Source organism: Pelobates fuscus, chromosome 4 (genome assembly GCF_036172605.1).
Source record: "Pelobates fuscus isolate aPelFus1 chromosome 4, aPelFus1.pri, whole genome shotgun sequence".
Lineage (NCBI taxonomy): Eukaryota > Metazoa > Chordata > Amphibia > Anura > Pelobatidae > Pelobates > Pelobates fuscus.
In genome coordinates this window covers 6,738,849-6,752,632 of record NC_086320.1, presented here as the reverse complement: position 1 = coordinate 6,752,632, position 13,784 = coordinate 6,738,849, and the positions used below count along the sequence as shown (strand labels likewise).

Below are 13,784 nucleotides of genomic sequence, written 5' to 3'. Positions count from 1 at the left end.
TGCAGAGGGCGTTACACAGAGCTGGTCCCTATACACAGTGACAGAATTACCCCCTAATCGATATTGCCCAATTATCTGAATGCAGAGGGCGTTACACAGAGCTGGTCCCTATACACAGTGACAGAATTACCCCCTAATCGATATTGCCCAATTATCTGAATGCAGAGGGCGTTACACAGAGCTGGTCCCTATACACAGTGACAGAATTACCCCCTAATCGATATTGCCCAATTATCTGAATGCAGAGGGCGTTACACAGAGCTGGTCCCTATACACAGTGACAGAATTACCCCCTAATCGATATTGCCCAATTATCTGAATGCAGAGGGCATTACACAGAGCTGGTCCCTATACACAATGACAGAATTACCCTCTAATCGATATTGCCCAATTATCTGAATGCAGAGGGCGTTACACAGAGCTGGTCCCTATACACAGTGACAGAATTACCCCCTAATCGATATTGCCCAATTATCTGAATACAGAGGGCGTTACACAGAGCTGGTCCCTGTACACAGTGACAGAATTACCCTCTAATCGATATTGCCCAATTATCTGAATACAGAGGGCGTTACACAGAGCCGGTCCCTATACACAGTGACAGAATTACCCTCTAATCGATATTGCCCAATTATCTGAATGCAGAGGGCGTTACACAGAGCTGGTCCCTATACACAGTGACAGAATTACCCCCTAATCGATATTTCCCAATTATCTGAATGCAGAGGGCGTTACACAGAGCTGGTCCCTATACACAGTGACAGAATTACCCCCTAATCGATATTGCCCAATTATCTGAATACAGAGGGCGTTACACAGAGCTGGTCCCTGTACACAGTGACAGAATTACCCCCTAATCGATATTGCCCAATTATCTGAATGCAGAGGGCGTTACACAGAGCTGGTCCCTATACACAATGACAGAATTACCCCCTAATCGATATTGCCCAATTATCTGAATGCAGAGGGCGTTACACAGAGCTGGTCCCTATACACAGTGACAGAATTACCCCCTAATCGATATTGCCCAATTATCTGAATGCAGAGGGCGTTACACAGAGCTGGTCCCTATACACAATGACAGAATTACCCTCTAATCGATATTGCCCAATTATCTGAATACAGAGGGCGTTACACAGAGCTGGTCCCTATACACAGTGACAGAATTACCCCCTAATCGATATTGCCCAATTATCTGAATGCAGAGGGTGTTACACAGAGTTGGACCCTATACACAGTGACAGAATTACCCCCTAATCGATATTGCCCAATTATCTGAATACAGAGGGCGTTACACAGAGCTGGTCCCTATACACAGTGACAGAATTACCCCCTAATCGATATTGCCCAATTATCTGAATGCAGAGGGCGTTACACAGAGCTGGTCCCTATACACAGTGACAGAATTACCCCCTAATCGATATTGCCCAATTATCTGAATGCAGAGGGTGTTACACAGAGTTGGACCCTATACACAGTGACAGAATTACCCCCTAATCGATATTGCCCAATTATCTGAATACAGAGGGCGTTACACAGAGCTGGTCCCTATACACAGTGACAGAATTACCCCCTAATCGATATTGCCCAATTATCTGAATACAGAGGGCGTTACACAGAGCTGGTCCCTATACACAGTGACAGAATTACCTCCTGAATGATATTATCCGATGTGGATTGTACTTTTGGTTTCTTGACTGGAGATGAAGCAGGCTCCACCTGAGCTTTGTATGTGACGAGTTGGAGCTCAAAATCCTAAAAAAAGAAGGGTAAGCAACAGGGAAGCATGTTAAGTCCTAGGTCAGACCTCATTAAGTCACTGGTCAAAACTGCACTGGAATGGGTAGGAAGAGGGTGGCAGCATATGTTGTGGGACAGATGTGTGTGGGGTTCCAGGTACTACAGGTGTCTGGGGGAGCACACTGTGCAAGGGTCCATGGACACACTTGATTGAGGAATCTAGGGACAAAACACGTACATGTTTGTGTTGTAGCACAGACTCACCTTAATGGCATCAATGTATTGCTTTGCATACTTCTGGCATTCGTCTACTTTTTCTCTGTTCTGCTCACTTTCCTCCAACAGTTTCTGTAGGAAGGATTTGTGTTATGGAAGTGTTACCCACACAGTAACCAGGAGAAAACACGATCACAATGTCAGGAAAAAATACATTGGTTTCCTAAGCAACTGATCTATAAATTGCAAGGTCCAGTAAACCTCCAGCAGTCTCCAGCATTCCTGCCCATCCTCCCAAGACTGCCGAATTCCCAAAAAGGGAAAATCTACATTCTCATTTTCAGACAGAATAGAATAATTCTCGCAGCCGCTTACCTTCTCCTGGAGTAGCTGCTCCTTCACGGTCTTACTGTCGGTGATTGGTACAGATTGGATCTTCTCCTGCCTTTGCTTGGCCTCCATAATCCACTTGATGAGCCATTCGTAGCTCTCCCTATAGTAGCGCAGCTGTTTTCCCAATTGCTCGAGCTCTCTTTGCCTTATGTCAATCTGGAAAATGATGGCTTGCCAGCGTTCAAGCAAGGCCTGCACCTTCTCCCTGTACCTCTCTAGGTCCACATCACGCTCACTGTGTGCTCGCAGCATTCTTTCGCTCACCTCACGGGCCTTGCCCAGATCAGTCTCCAGGCTGCTAAAGAGAGGCTGGTGACCTTCCACCTGTCCGCGCATCCTCTAAAAACATGAACAAGAGAAAACGTCTCACTCTCTCTTACATTTTATGGAAAGCATTCATTGGGAGTGATTTCGGAGCATAGTCATAAAGAAAAAAAGGACACAATCTACGAAAATGCTAGTTATTTTTAGCTCATTCACAAACTACTAACATACTCACGAGGCAGTAAAACATGGCTGAAGAAATTGAGGGTATCGAAGCATTCCCCCCCCCCCCCCCCCCCCAAGTATCTACTTTCTGGTTCTACAAACCACCCCTAACGTGCTGTATTACACAGCCTCCTCAGGTCAATATGTTATTACTGCCCAACTTGAGGACCTTAGCTTCCTTGTAAAGAGTAATGACTGAATAGACCCTGCATGTTCCATGCAAACTCTCACCTTGAGATCAGTCTTGTTTGTCTCCAGTGTTTTGAGGTCTGAGGGCACAGACTGGACTTCTTTCAGTTGGTCTTCGTATGTTTTTACAACTTCCTCTGCTCCATGGGTATTCCGGATTACAAGGTTAATAGTCTTCAACCTATGATGGGGAAAAGGAAAATGTGTGTTTATGTTTAAACCATCTTCCAATATCCTATAACCTACAGAGAACTGGCACAGCAAAGGACACTGCATTCAATTTTAGATTATAAAGTTAAGAATGCTATTCCACTAGGTGTCACTGTAGAATAACTGCAGACAGCCAATTCCTGTAAGAAAACTCACTTCTCCAGATAGATAGTGGACAAACTGTGGACTTGATCCATCTTCTGCAAAGTGACTTCTAGTTCAGAGCGTAGGACAGGGGCAGTGGGGCCAAGGTCAGGCTGGGTCAGGAGCTTCTGTGTCTTTTCATTGACCTTGTCCAGACTCTTCTGGATGCTCTCCAACTCAAAGTGAATTTGCTAAAACATTTAAGAGAAGTTTAAGAGTGACTGAGAGGAAACAAGAGGATAGAGAATTGAATAAGGTGCGAGTTTAGGATTAGGAAGATTGTACCTGCTGGTCTCCAATCCTCTGTGAACACTCCTTGATGGGATCCCTGTCCAGAGGTGATCGAATCTTGGTCACTGTCCGCGATTCACAGCCATCGAGCTGCAGCTGAATGTTCTTTAGTTGAGAGATGTAACTTTTACATGCACTTTCATCCTGCTCCCCTGTATAATGACAGCAGTATATCATTAACAAACACCAACACACAGAGCAGTACCCTGATGAAGAGTCCATATAACGAACACCATATAACTCTCCAGCCGTACCTCTCTCAAGGCTGCGCAGGAGCAGATCATATTTCTGCATACATGAACTGTATTCCCTCTCGATGTGCATGCGGTCGTCAGGGTGGAAATTTCTAGAATCCTGACTGTTCTTTAAGAAATCCTGGAAATGAACCTCTAGGTTTTTGAGCACCAGCTTGTACTCCTCTGATGTCATACTGCGAAACTGCACCAACAGAGAGGGAGAAATAATGTCAACTCAGAGTGGAGGGACAACGACGAGTCAGATCTTTTTCTACTAAACTGCTCTTCAACCGTCGTGTCTCATGCTGTACTCCTACCAACTCCAATAGTGTAACTATGTGTGCTGGCTTTGCCACTGCCAACAGCCAAGCCCAAATTATCCAGACTGGGTAGACCAGCTCGCAGAGGAGAGCAGGTTATAAATGAACGGCTAATTCAGTCCCTGAATACTTGCAACGTACTATACAGTATAAATAATGTTGATCCTCACATTTGTGACTGATGGAATCAGTTAGAAATAAGAAGCATGACAAACCGTTACTAAAGACCAAGACTGGATGAGCTGGATGTCTCTGAGCAGGTACTGGTATGATAGCAAGCTCTTCAGGTCAATATGCAGTGTGTGCCACAGGGTGAGAAGGTTCTGATGACTGCCCTCCAATCTGTGCAGGTGACATCAAAGGTTAGAGGGTGAAGTTCATGCAACATCAAAGGCGAGACAGTCAAAAGTGAGAAAAATGGAAAAAAAAAACAGTGGAGAAAACAAGTAGAAGAGACAGCCTTCAAGACGAGGAAAGAGTGTTAAATCAGAGAGAGAAAAAGGTAAAGCACCGGATCAGAGATAGGAGTGGAGAATGTGGGGGAATATGGAGCAGGGCTAAGCATAAGTTAACAAGGGAGAGCACATGGTCAGAGAGAGAAGGGAAGAGCAGGGGGTCAGAGAGCGAGAAGGTCAGAGCAGGGGGTCAGAGAGAGAGAAGGGGAGAACTGGGGGTCAGAGAGCAAGAAGGGAAGAGCAGGGGGTCAGAGAGCGAGAAGGGAAGAGCAGGGGGTCAGAGAGCGAGAAGGGGAGAACTGGGGGTCAGAGAGCAAGAAGGGAAGAGCAGGGGGTCAGAGAGCAAGAAGGGAAGAGCAGGGGGTCAGAGAGCGAGAAGGGAAGAGCAGGGGGTCAGAGAGCGAGAAGGGAAGAGCAGGGGGTCAGAGAGCGAGAAGGGAAGAGCAGGGGGTCAGAGAAGCGAGAAGGGGAGAGCAGTGGGTCAGAGAAGCGAGAAGGGAAGAGCAGGGGGTCAGAGAAGCGAGAAGGGAAGAGCAGGGGGTCAGAGAGCAAGAAGGGAAGTGCAGGGGGTCAGAGAGCAAGAAGGGAAGAGCTGGGGGTCAGAGAAGCGAGAAGGGAAGAGCTGGGGGTCAGAGAGCGAGAAGGGGAGAGCAGTGGGTCAGAGAAGCGAGAAGGGAAGAGCAAGGGGTCAGAGAAGCGAGAAGGGGAGAGCAGTGGGTCAGAGAAGCGAGAAGGGGAGAGCAGTGGGTCAGAGAAGCGAGAAGGGGAGAGCTGGGGGTCAGAGAGCGAGAAGGGGAGAGCAGTGGGTCAGAGAAGCGAGAAGGGGAGAGCAGGGGGTCAGAGAAGCGAGAAGGGGAGAGCAGTGGGTCAGAGAGCGAGAAGGGAAGAGCAGGGGGTCAGAGAGCGAGAAGGGAAGAGCAGTGGGTCAGAGAAGCGAGAAGGGGAGAGCAGGGGGTCAGAGAAGCGAGAAGGGGAGAGCAGTGGGTCAGAGAGCGAGAAGGGAAGAGCAGGGGGTCAGAGAGCGAGAAGGGAAGAGCAGGGGGTCAGAGAGCGAGAAGGGAAGAGCTGGGGGTCAGAGAGCGAGAAGGGAAGAGCTGGGGGTCAGAGAAGCGAGAAGGGAAGAACTGGGGGTCAGAGAGCGAGAAGGGGAGAGCAGTGGGTTAGAGAAGCGAGAAGGGAAGAGCAGGGGGAGAAGGGAAGAGCTGAGAAGGGAAGAGCTGGGGGTCAGAGAGCGAGAAGGGAAGAGCTGGGGGTCAGAGAGCGAGAAGGGAAGAGCTGGGGGTCAGAGAAGCGAGAAGGGAAGAGCTGGGGGTCAGAGAAGCGAGAAGGGAAGAGCTGGGGGTCAGAGAGCGAGAAGGGGAGAGCTGGGGGTCAGAGAGCGAGAAGGGGAGAGCTGGGGGTCAGAGAGCGAGAAGGGGAGAGCAGGGGGTCAGAGAGCGAGAAGGGAAGAGCAGGGGGTCAGAGAAGCGAGAAGGGAAGAGCTGGGGGTCAGAGAAGCGAGAAGGGAAGAGCTGGGGGTCAGAGAGCGAGAAGGGAAGAGCTGGGGGTCAGAGAAGCGAGAAGGGAAGAGCTGGGGGTCAGAGAGCGAGAAGGGAAGAGCTGGGGGTCAGAGAGCGAGAAGGGAAGAGCTGGGGGTCAGAGAGCGAGAAGGGGAGAGCAGTGGGTCAGAGAAGTGAGAAGGGGAGAGCAAGGGGTCAAAGAGAGAAAGGTCAAACATGGTGACACAGAGAGGGGTAGAGCGTGGTGAAAAAGAGCAGGACACAGTGTGATTGTGGTGACTCAGAGGGGGAGAGTAAGCACAGGCATGAAAACAAACAAACAAGTAAGTGGATTAACAGTAAATCCTGTATAAACATAAAGTGAACTTACGTGCTCACTGCGTCCAGTGCCTCTTTATTGGGAGGGGGGATGATGAAGCAGACAGAAGGTACGAGTGCGTCACTTCCTGATGCATTTAGAACCTTCCACTTATATGGCTGTGAATTATTCACTAGCAAACACTCATCCCCCTTGTGGACAGTGATCTGTAAATTACAGAGTGTTACACACCAGGCTTCCTATACAGTGACCCGCTACACACCCAGACCTCCTATACAGGGGCCCGCTACACACCCAGACCTCCTATACAGTGACCCGCTTCACACCCAGCCCTCCTATACAGTGACCCGCTTCACACCCAGACCTCCTATACAGGGGCCCGCTACACACCCAGACCTCCTATACAGTGACCCGCTACACACCCAGGCTTCCTATACAGCAGCCCGCTACACACCCAGGCTTCCTATACAGTGACCCGCAACACACCCAGGCTTCCTATACAGAAGCCCGCTACACACCCAGGCTTCCTATACAGTGACCTGCTACACACCCAGGCTTCCTATACAGTGACCCGCTACACACCCAGGCCTCCTATACAGTGGCCCGCTACACACCCAGGCCTCCTATACAGTGGCCCGCTACACACCCAGGCCTCCTATACAGTGACCCGCTACACACCCAGACCTCCTATACAGGGGCCCGCTACACACCCAGACCTCCTATACAGTGACCCGCTACACACCCAGACCTCCTATACAGTGACCCGCTACACACCCAGGCCTCCTATACAGTGGCCCGCTACACACCCAGGCCTCCTATACAGTGGCCCGCTACACACCCAGGCCTCCTATACAGTGGCCCGCTACACACCCAGGCCTCCTATACAGTGACCTGTCACAAACCTGGTCTTCTATACAGTGACCCGCTCCACACCCGGCCTCCTATACAGTGACCCGCCACATACATGGCCTAATATACAATGACCCGCTACACACCCGGCCTCATATACAATGACGCGCTACACACCCGGCCTCCTATACAGTGACCCGCCACACACCCGGCCTCCTATACAGTGACTCGCAACACACCCGGCCTCCTATACAGTGACTTGCAACACACCCGGCCTCCTATACAGTGACTCGCAACACACCCGGCCTCCTATACAGTGACTCGCAACACACCCGGCCTTCTATACAGTCCTCGCAAGACACCCGGCCTTCTATACAGTCCTCGCAACACACCCGGCCTCCTATACAGTGGCCCGCAACACACCCGGCCTTCTATACAGTGGCCCGCAACACAACCGGCCTTCTATACAGTGACCCGCAACACAACCGGCCTTCTATACAGTGACCCGCAACACAACCAGCCTTCTATACAGTGACCCACTACCCACCTGGCCTTCTATACAGTGACCCGCTACCCACCTGGCCTTCTATACAGTGACCTGCTACCCACCTGGCCTTCTATACAGTGACCCGCTACCCACCTGACCTCCTATACAGTGACCCGCTACCCACCTGACCTCCTATACAGTGGCCCGCTACCCACCTGACCTCCTATACAGTGACCCGCTACCCACCCGACCTCCTATACAAAGAACTGTGAGTAAAACTGGTCCTAATTCTTGACCTCCTACCTCAAGCTGTTTGTAGTCGCACACGGCTTGGATCGGCTGCTGGCCTTTTATTTGGTTAGCTGGACTGCGTGGTTTAAGCTGTACAATAGACTTTGCCCGCTTGGCGAGGCTGGCAACCTGGTTTTTGTACTCCGCCAACTGCTCCTTCTCATCCTAGGAAACAGAAACTGGAGTGAGAGGAACCCTGAAAACTGCAAAACATTAAAGCACTCATACAGTGCAGTTCCTGCCCGGCACCCAGAACATGCCACTAGGCAACCAACATCTCGCCTATGAACTGCAACCAGGTGCTTGCACCTTATAGAGAGTGTATTTATAGCATCGCTGTGCATTCAGCCTGTTCCTTGATCTGCACAATGGGTCTGGATATTGCTGGAATAACGCATGAGAAAGGGCATGAACAGAAGGTTAGCAAGCGGCAGATAAAATGAGGAACACATACTAACAACTCCCTCATAGCTGCCTTATGCATCAACTTACACGCTCTAGGCATCAACTTACACGCTCTTGGCGAACGGACCTGAATTACTGTGAGCATGAGACAGTTCTATGGCTTCTACGCAGTTAACCTGTAGCGATCTGTGGGCACAGCTAAAGGGCATCTAGGGCAAGGAGAGTGCTTAACAGATTATGAATTCAATGCTGGTGTAGGGGAAGGGAGGACGACGCTGTATTTTGCCTTTTTATGTTTAGCTGAGTGACATTTAAAGCATGGAAAATAAAGATGGTTTGAGTCCCCCAACAGTGACTCACCATGCTGTCTTGTACAAGGTCTTCAAGTCGTGTCACTGTGATCGAGCGGTCACATGTGTATTTCCGCCGCATTGTCTCCTGAATCTTCTTAAGCTGATCCTCCGTATCCTTCACCTCTGTAAAGAACTGCACAGGAAAAAAAAAAAGGAAAATGCTCAGTGGCAGCATAGAGAGCGTCAGAAACAATGGGGACAAAGAAACAATAAGGATGAGAAAGTGAGTAGGATATGGTGAGGAAGAGAGAAGGGCAGGAGGAGAAAAGGGTAGAGAGAGGAAAGATGGATATGGGGAGGAAGAAAGAAGGGCAGGAGGAGGAGAGAAGGGTACAGGGAGGAAGAAAGAAGGGCAGGAGGTGGAGGAGAGAAGGATACAGTGAGGAAGAAAAAAGGGCAGGAGGAGGAGGGGAGAAGGGTACAATGAGAAAGAAAGAAGGGCAGGAGGAGGAGAGAAGGGTACAGGGAGGAAGAAAGAAGGGCAGGAGGAGGAGGAGAGAAGGGTACAGTGAGGAAAACATGGACTGAGGCCATGACATGGCACAGGCTCCAGGCACAATATTAACTTCAATGACATGCAATGATTATGGTGCCTACAGAATAGTTTAATTATATTGTTTTTCATTCTCCAGGATTTACCGATCCAGTCGGTAAATACAGATGAAACTTACGATTAATCAATGAAGCGAAAAAAGTATCTGAATTATGTAAATTCTCCAAGTTTGCGGTTTTATTTGGCCTAAGATATTAAATTCACTTTAAGTTTAAAAGAATTCCCGCGTTGGTACACGATCCCCACAGTAATTACTATGGCAGAAAAAGGTCACTTTACAGCTGATTAATGAACGAATGATGGATTTGGCTTGCACAAGCGCCACCTTGTGACAATAAATGAGTACAGGCTATGGGTAAAAAGTTGCATTTGTGTTATGCAACACATATAGTTTGTACAGACTCCCCCTAGGGGTGATATCTGGAGGTACTCACCATAATGGGAAACTGTGAGATACAATGTGTGCTTAGTACAGGCTCCCCCTAGGGGTGATATCTGGAGGTACTCACTATAATGGGAAACTGTGAGATACAATGTGTGCTTAGTACAGGCTCCCCCTAGGGGTGATATCTGGAGGCACTCACTATAATGGGAAACTGTGAGATACAATGTGTGCTTAGTACAGGCTCCCCCTAGGGGTGATATCTGGAGGTACTCACTATAATGGGAAACTGTGAGATACAATGTGTGCTTAGTACAGGCTCCCTCTAGGGGTGATATCTGGAGGTACTCACTATAATGGCAAACTGTGTGATACAATGTGTGCTTAGTACAGGCTCCCTCTAGGGGTGATATCTGGAGGTACTCACTATAATGGGAAACAGTGAGATACAATGTGTGCTTAGTACAGGCTCCCCCTAGGGGTGATATCTGGAGGTACTCACTATAATGGGAAACTGTGTGATACAATGTGTGCTTAGTACAGGCTCCCCCTAGGGGTGATATCTGGAGGTACTCACTATAATGGGAAACTGTGTGATACAATGTGTGCTTAGTACAGGCTCCCTCTAGGGGTGATATCTGGAGGTGCTCACTATAATGGCAAACTGTGAGATACAATGTGTGCTTAGTACAGGCTCCCTCTAGGGGTGATATCTGGAGGTACTCACTATAATGGCAAACTGTGTGATACAATGTGTGCTTAGTACAGGCTCCCTCTAGTGGTGATATCTGGAGGTACTCACTATAATGGCAAACTGTGTGATACAATGTGTGCTTAGTACAGGCTCCCTCTAGGGGTGATATCTGGAGGTACTCACTATAATGGGAAACTGTGTGATACAATGTGTGCTTAGTACAGGCTCCCCCTAGGGGTGATATCTGGAGGTACTCACTATAATGGGAAACTGTGTGATACAATGTGTGCTTAGTACAGGCTCCCTCTAGGGGTGATATCTGGAGGTACTCACTATAATGGCAAACTGTGTGATACAATGTGTGCTTAGTACAGGCTCCCCCTAGGGGTGATATCTGGAGGTACTCACTATAATGGGAAACTGTGAGATACAATGTGTGCTTAGTACAGGCTCCCCCTAGGGGTGATATCTGGAGGTACTCACTATAATGGGAAACTGTGTGATACAATGTGTGCTTAGTACAGGCTCCCTCTAGGGGTGATATCTGGAGGTACTCACTATAATGGAAAACTGTGTGATACAATGTGTGCTTAGTACAGGCTCCCCCTAGGGGTGATATCTGGAGGTACTCACTATAATGGCAAACTGTGTGATACAATGTGTGCTTAGTACAGGCTCCCCCTAGGGGTGATATCTGGAGGTACTCACTATAATGGCAAACTGTGTGATACAATGTGTGCTTAGTACAGGCTCCCTCTAGGGGTGATATCTCGAGGTGCTCACTATAATGGGAAACTGTGTGATACAATGTGTGCTTAGTACAGGCTCCCCCTAGGGGTGATATCTGGAGGTACTCACTATAATGGGAAACTGTGTGATACAATGTGTGCTTAGTACAGGCTCCCCCTAGGGGTGATATCTGGAGGTACTCACTATAATGGGAAAGTGTGAGATACAATGTGTGCTTAGTACAGGCTCCCTCTAGGGGTGATATCTGGAGGTACTCACTATAATGGGAAACTGTGAGATACAATGTGTGCTTAGTACAGGCTCCCTCTAGGGGTGATATCTGGAGGTACTCACTATAATGGGAAACTGTGTGATACAATGTGTGCTCAGTACAGGCTCCCCCTAGGGGTGATATCTGGAGGTACTCACTATAATGGGAAACTGTGTGATACAATGTGTGCTCAGTACAGGCTCCCTCTAGGGGTGATATCTGGAGGTACTCACTATAATGGCAAACTGTGTGATACAATGTGTGCTCAGTACAGGCTCCCCCTAGGGGTGATATCTGGAGGTACTCACTATAATGGGAAACTGTGTGATACAATGTGTGCTTAGTACAGGCTCCCTCTAGGGGTGATATCTGGAGGTACTCACTATAATGGGAAACTGTGTGATACAATGTGTGCTCAGTACAGGCTCCCTCTAGGGGTGATATCTGGAGGCACCATTTCCCCCCCAAAATAAGAGAGTCTCATAAATTTTTCCTCCAAAAAACAAACAAGGGCTTATTTTCGGGGAATGTCTTAATTGTTTTGGGGAAAACTGTAGCAAGCATGTGGTAGAAAGCAGGTCTCGGTCTTGGGGCATTCACTACCTGGAAATATGCGGTGTTTTCCTTTAGATGAGCTTCAATACAGCAGCATAGCTGCAACATCCAGCTCCACTGTGTCTGTAGCGCAGCCTGGAAAGCCTGCAGGTAAGAAGATTAAATAAATAAACACAAATCCAGTAGCGTGTCTATAGTTTGCATAGAATTTAAAAACAGCAAATCAGAAAATGGATTAAGCTGACCACACCCATTGTGCCATAATGGATAAACTCACCTCTATTGTGGACCTGGCCGGGTGGTCATCTTCCAGTAATTTGTCACCCATGCTCTGAATGTCTTTGATCTTTTTCTCTTTCAGTTCGAGTTCTCTCATTAAGCCCTGCAGTAAGAGGAAATAAAGAAGGTGTTACTGTACTCACAAGGGCCATCAAGTCAGGTTTCACAAACTATGATCCTTGCCCTATCGCTTCTCTCCTGTTATCTGTGATATTGTACATCCAGCACACTTTAATTCCACTCACCGAGTAATTATCCTTCTTGCTGGACATGTTACTGTTTCTCTCGCTCCAGTCGTAGTTCACCTCTTCCTCCTCTTTGTCATTCAGCCACATCAGCTCTTTTGTGGCTGCAGCGACAAAACCATTGAGACTCTCCAGATTCCGGAGACGCCCCTTGGATGAATTCTGGGAAGAGACAGTTTGGATCGTTATAAGGTTTGCAAGTTGGATGGCTGACTATAAAACTTGGGAAGAAACTCCACCAAGTGGACATCTCAAATTTTCTTACACTCGGAAATCCACTCTTTCTCCCACTATGACATTTCAAAGCACTTTCCCATCAAACTTTGGTCTAAGTGGGATATAACTGCTTACCAGTAGCTTGGCATACAGCAAATCCAGTTTTCCCAGATACTCCTGGTAGGTTCCACGTGATCCTGAGAACTGCCCCTGTGGGAGGATAAGAGGAGAGGTAAGATCTCATATGTACATATACTTTATACAGAAATCAGAGCCACACAGAAACCTACAGAATGTAGCAGGATCACACAGAATGCAACAGAATGGAGAGCGGCCACACAGAATGAAGAGTGGCCATGTAAATCTAACAGCAGGGAGAGTGGCCGTGTAAATCTAACAGCAGGGAGAGTGGCCGTGTAAATCTAACAGCAGGGAGAGTGGCCGTGTAAATCTAACAGCAGGGAGAGTGGCCGTGTAAATCTAACAGCAGGGAGAGTGGCCGTGTAAATCTAACAGCAGGGAGAGTGGGCGTGTAAATCTAACAGCAGGGAGAGTGGGCGTGTAAATCTAACAGCAGGGAGAGTGGCCGTGTAAATCTAACAGCAGGGAGAGTGGCCGTGTAAATCTAACAGCAGGGAGAGTGGCCGTGTAAATCTAACAGCAGGGAGAGTGGCCGTGTAAATCTAACAGCAGGGAGAGTGGCCGTGTAAATCTAACAGCAGGGAGAGTGGCCGTGTAAATCTAACAGCAGGGAGAGTGGCCGTGTAAATCTAACAGCAGGGAGAGTGGCCGTGTAAATCTAACAGCAGGGAGAGTGGCCGTGTAAATCTAACAGCAGGGAGAGTGGCCGTGTAAATCTAACAGCAGGGAGAGTGGCCGTGTAAATCTAACAGCAGGGAGAGTGGCCGTGTAAATCTAACAGGAGTGAGAGTGGCCGTGTAAATCTAACAGGAGTGAGAGTGGCCGTGTAAATC

At 48.4% G+C, this 13,784-nt stretch overlaps 1 protein-coding gene across 5 annotated transcripts in view; it reads right to left on the bottom strand.

Annotated features, from left to right (window-relative positions):
- The window catches only part of PLEC (plectin), a 556,052-nt gene that overhangs the window by 35,429 nt on the left and 506,839 nt on the right, over positions 1-13,784 (bottom strand). For all 5 annotated transcript variants that reach the window (XM_063450946.1, XM_063450942.1, XM_063450944.1 and 2 more), the window contains 15 exons: positions 12,946-13,020; positions 12,595-12,756; positions 12,348-12,452; positions 12,119-12,214; positions 8,894-9,019; positions 8,141-8,293; positions 6,553-6,707; positions 4,444-4,570; positions 3,927-4,110; positions 3,667-3,824; positions 3,394-3,572; positions 3,070-3,208; positions 2,332-2,688; positions 2,005-2,088; positions 1,651-1,755 (listed from right to left, as the gene is read on the bottom strand). In XM_063450946.1, the coding sequence (XP_063307016.1) occupies positions 1,651-1,755; positions 2,005-2,088; positions 2,332-2,688; positions 3,070-3,208; positions 3,394-3,572; positions 3,667-3,824; positions 3,927-4,110; positions 4,444-4,570; positions 6,553-6,707; positions 8,141-8,293; positions 8,894-9,019; positions 12,119-12,214; positions 12,348-12,452; positions 12,595-12,756; positions 12,946-13,020 (2,205 nt within the window). The remainder of the gene's footprint in view (positions 1-1,650; positions 1,756-2,004; positions 2,089-2,331; positions 2,689-3,069; positions 3,209-3,393; positions 3,573-3,666; positions 3,825-3,926; positions 4,111-4,443; positions 4,571-6,552; positions 6,708-8,140; positions 8,294-8,893; positions 9,020-12,118; positions 12,215-12,347; positions 12,453-12,594; positions 12,757-12,945; positions 13,021-13,784) is intronic.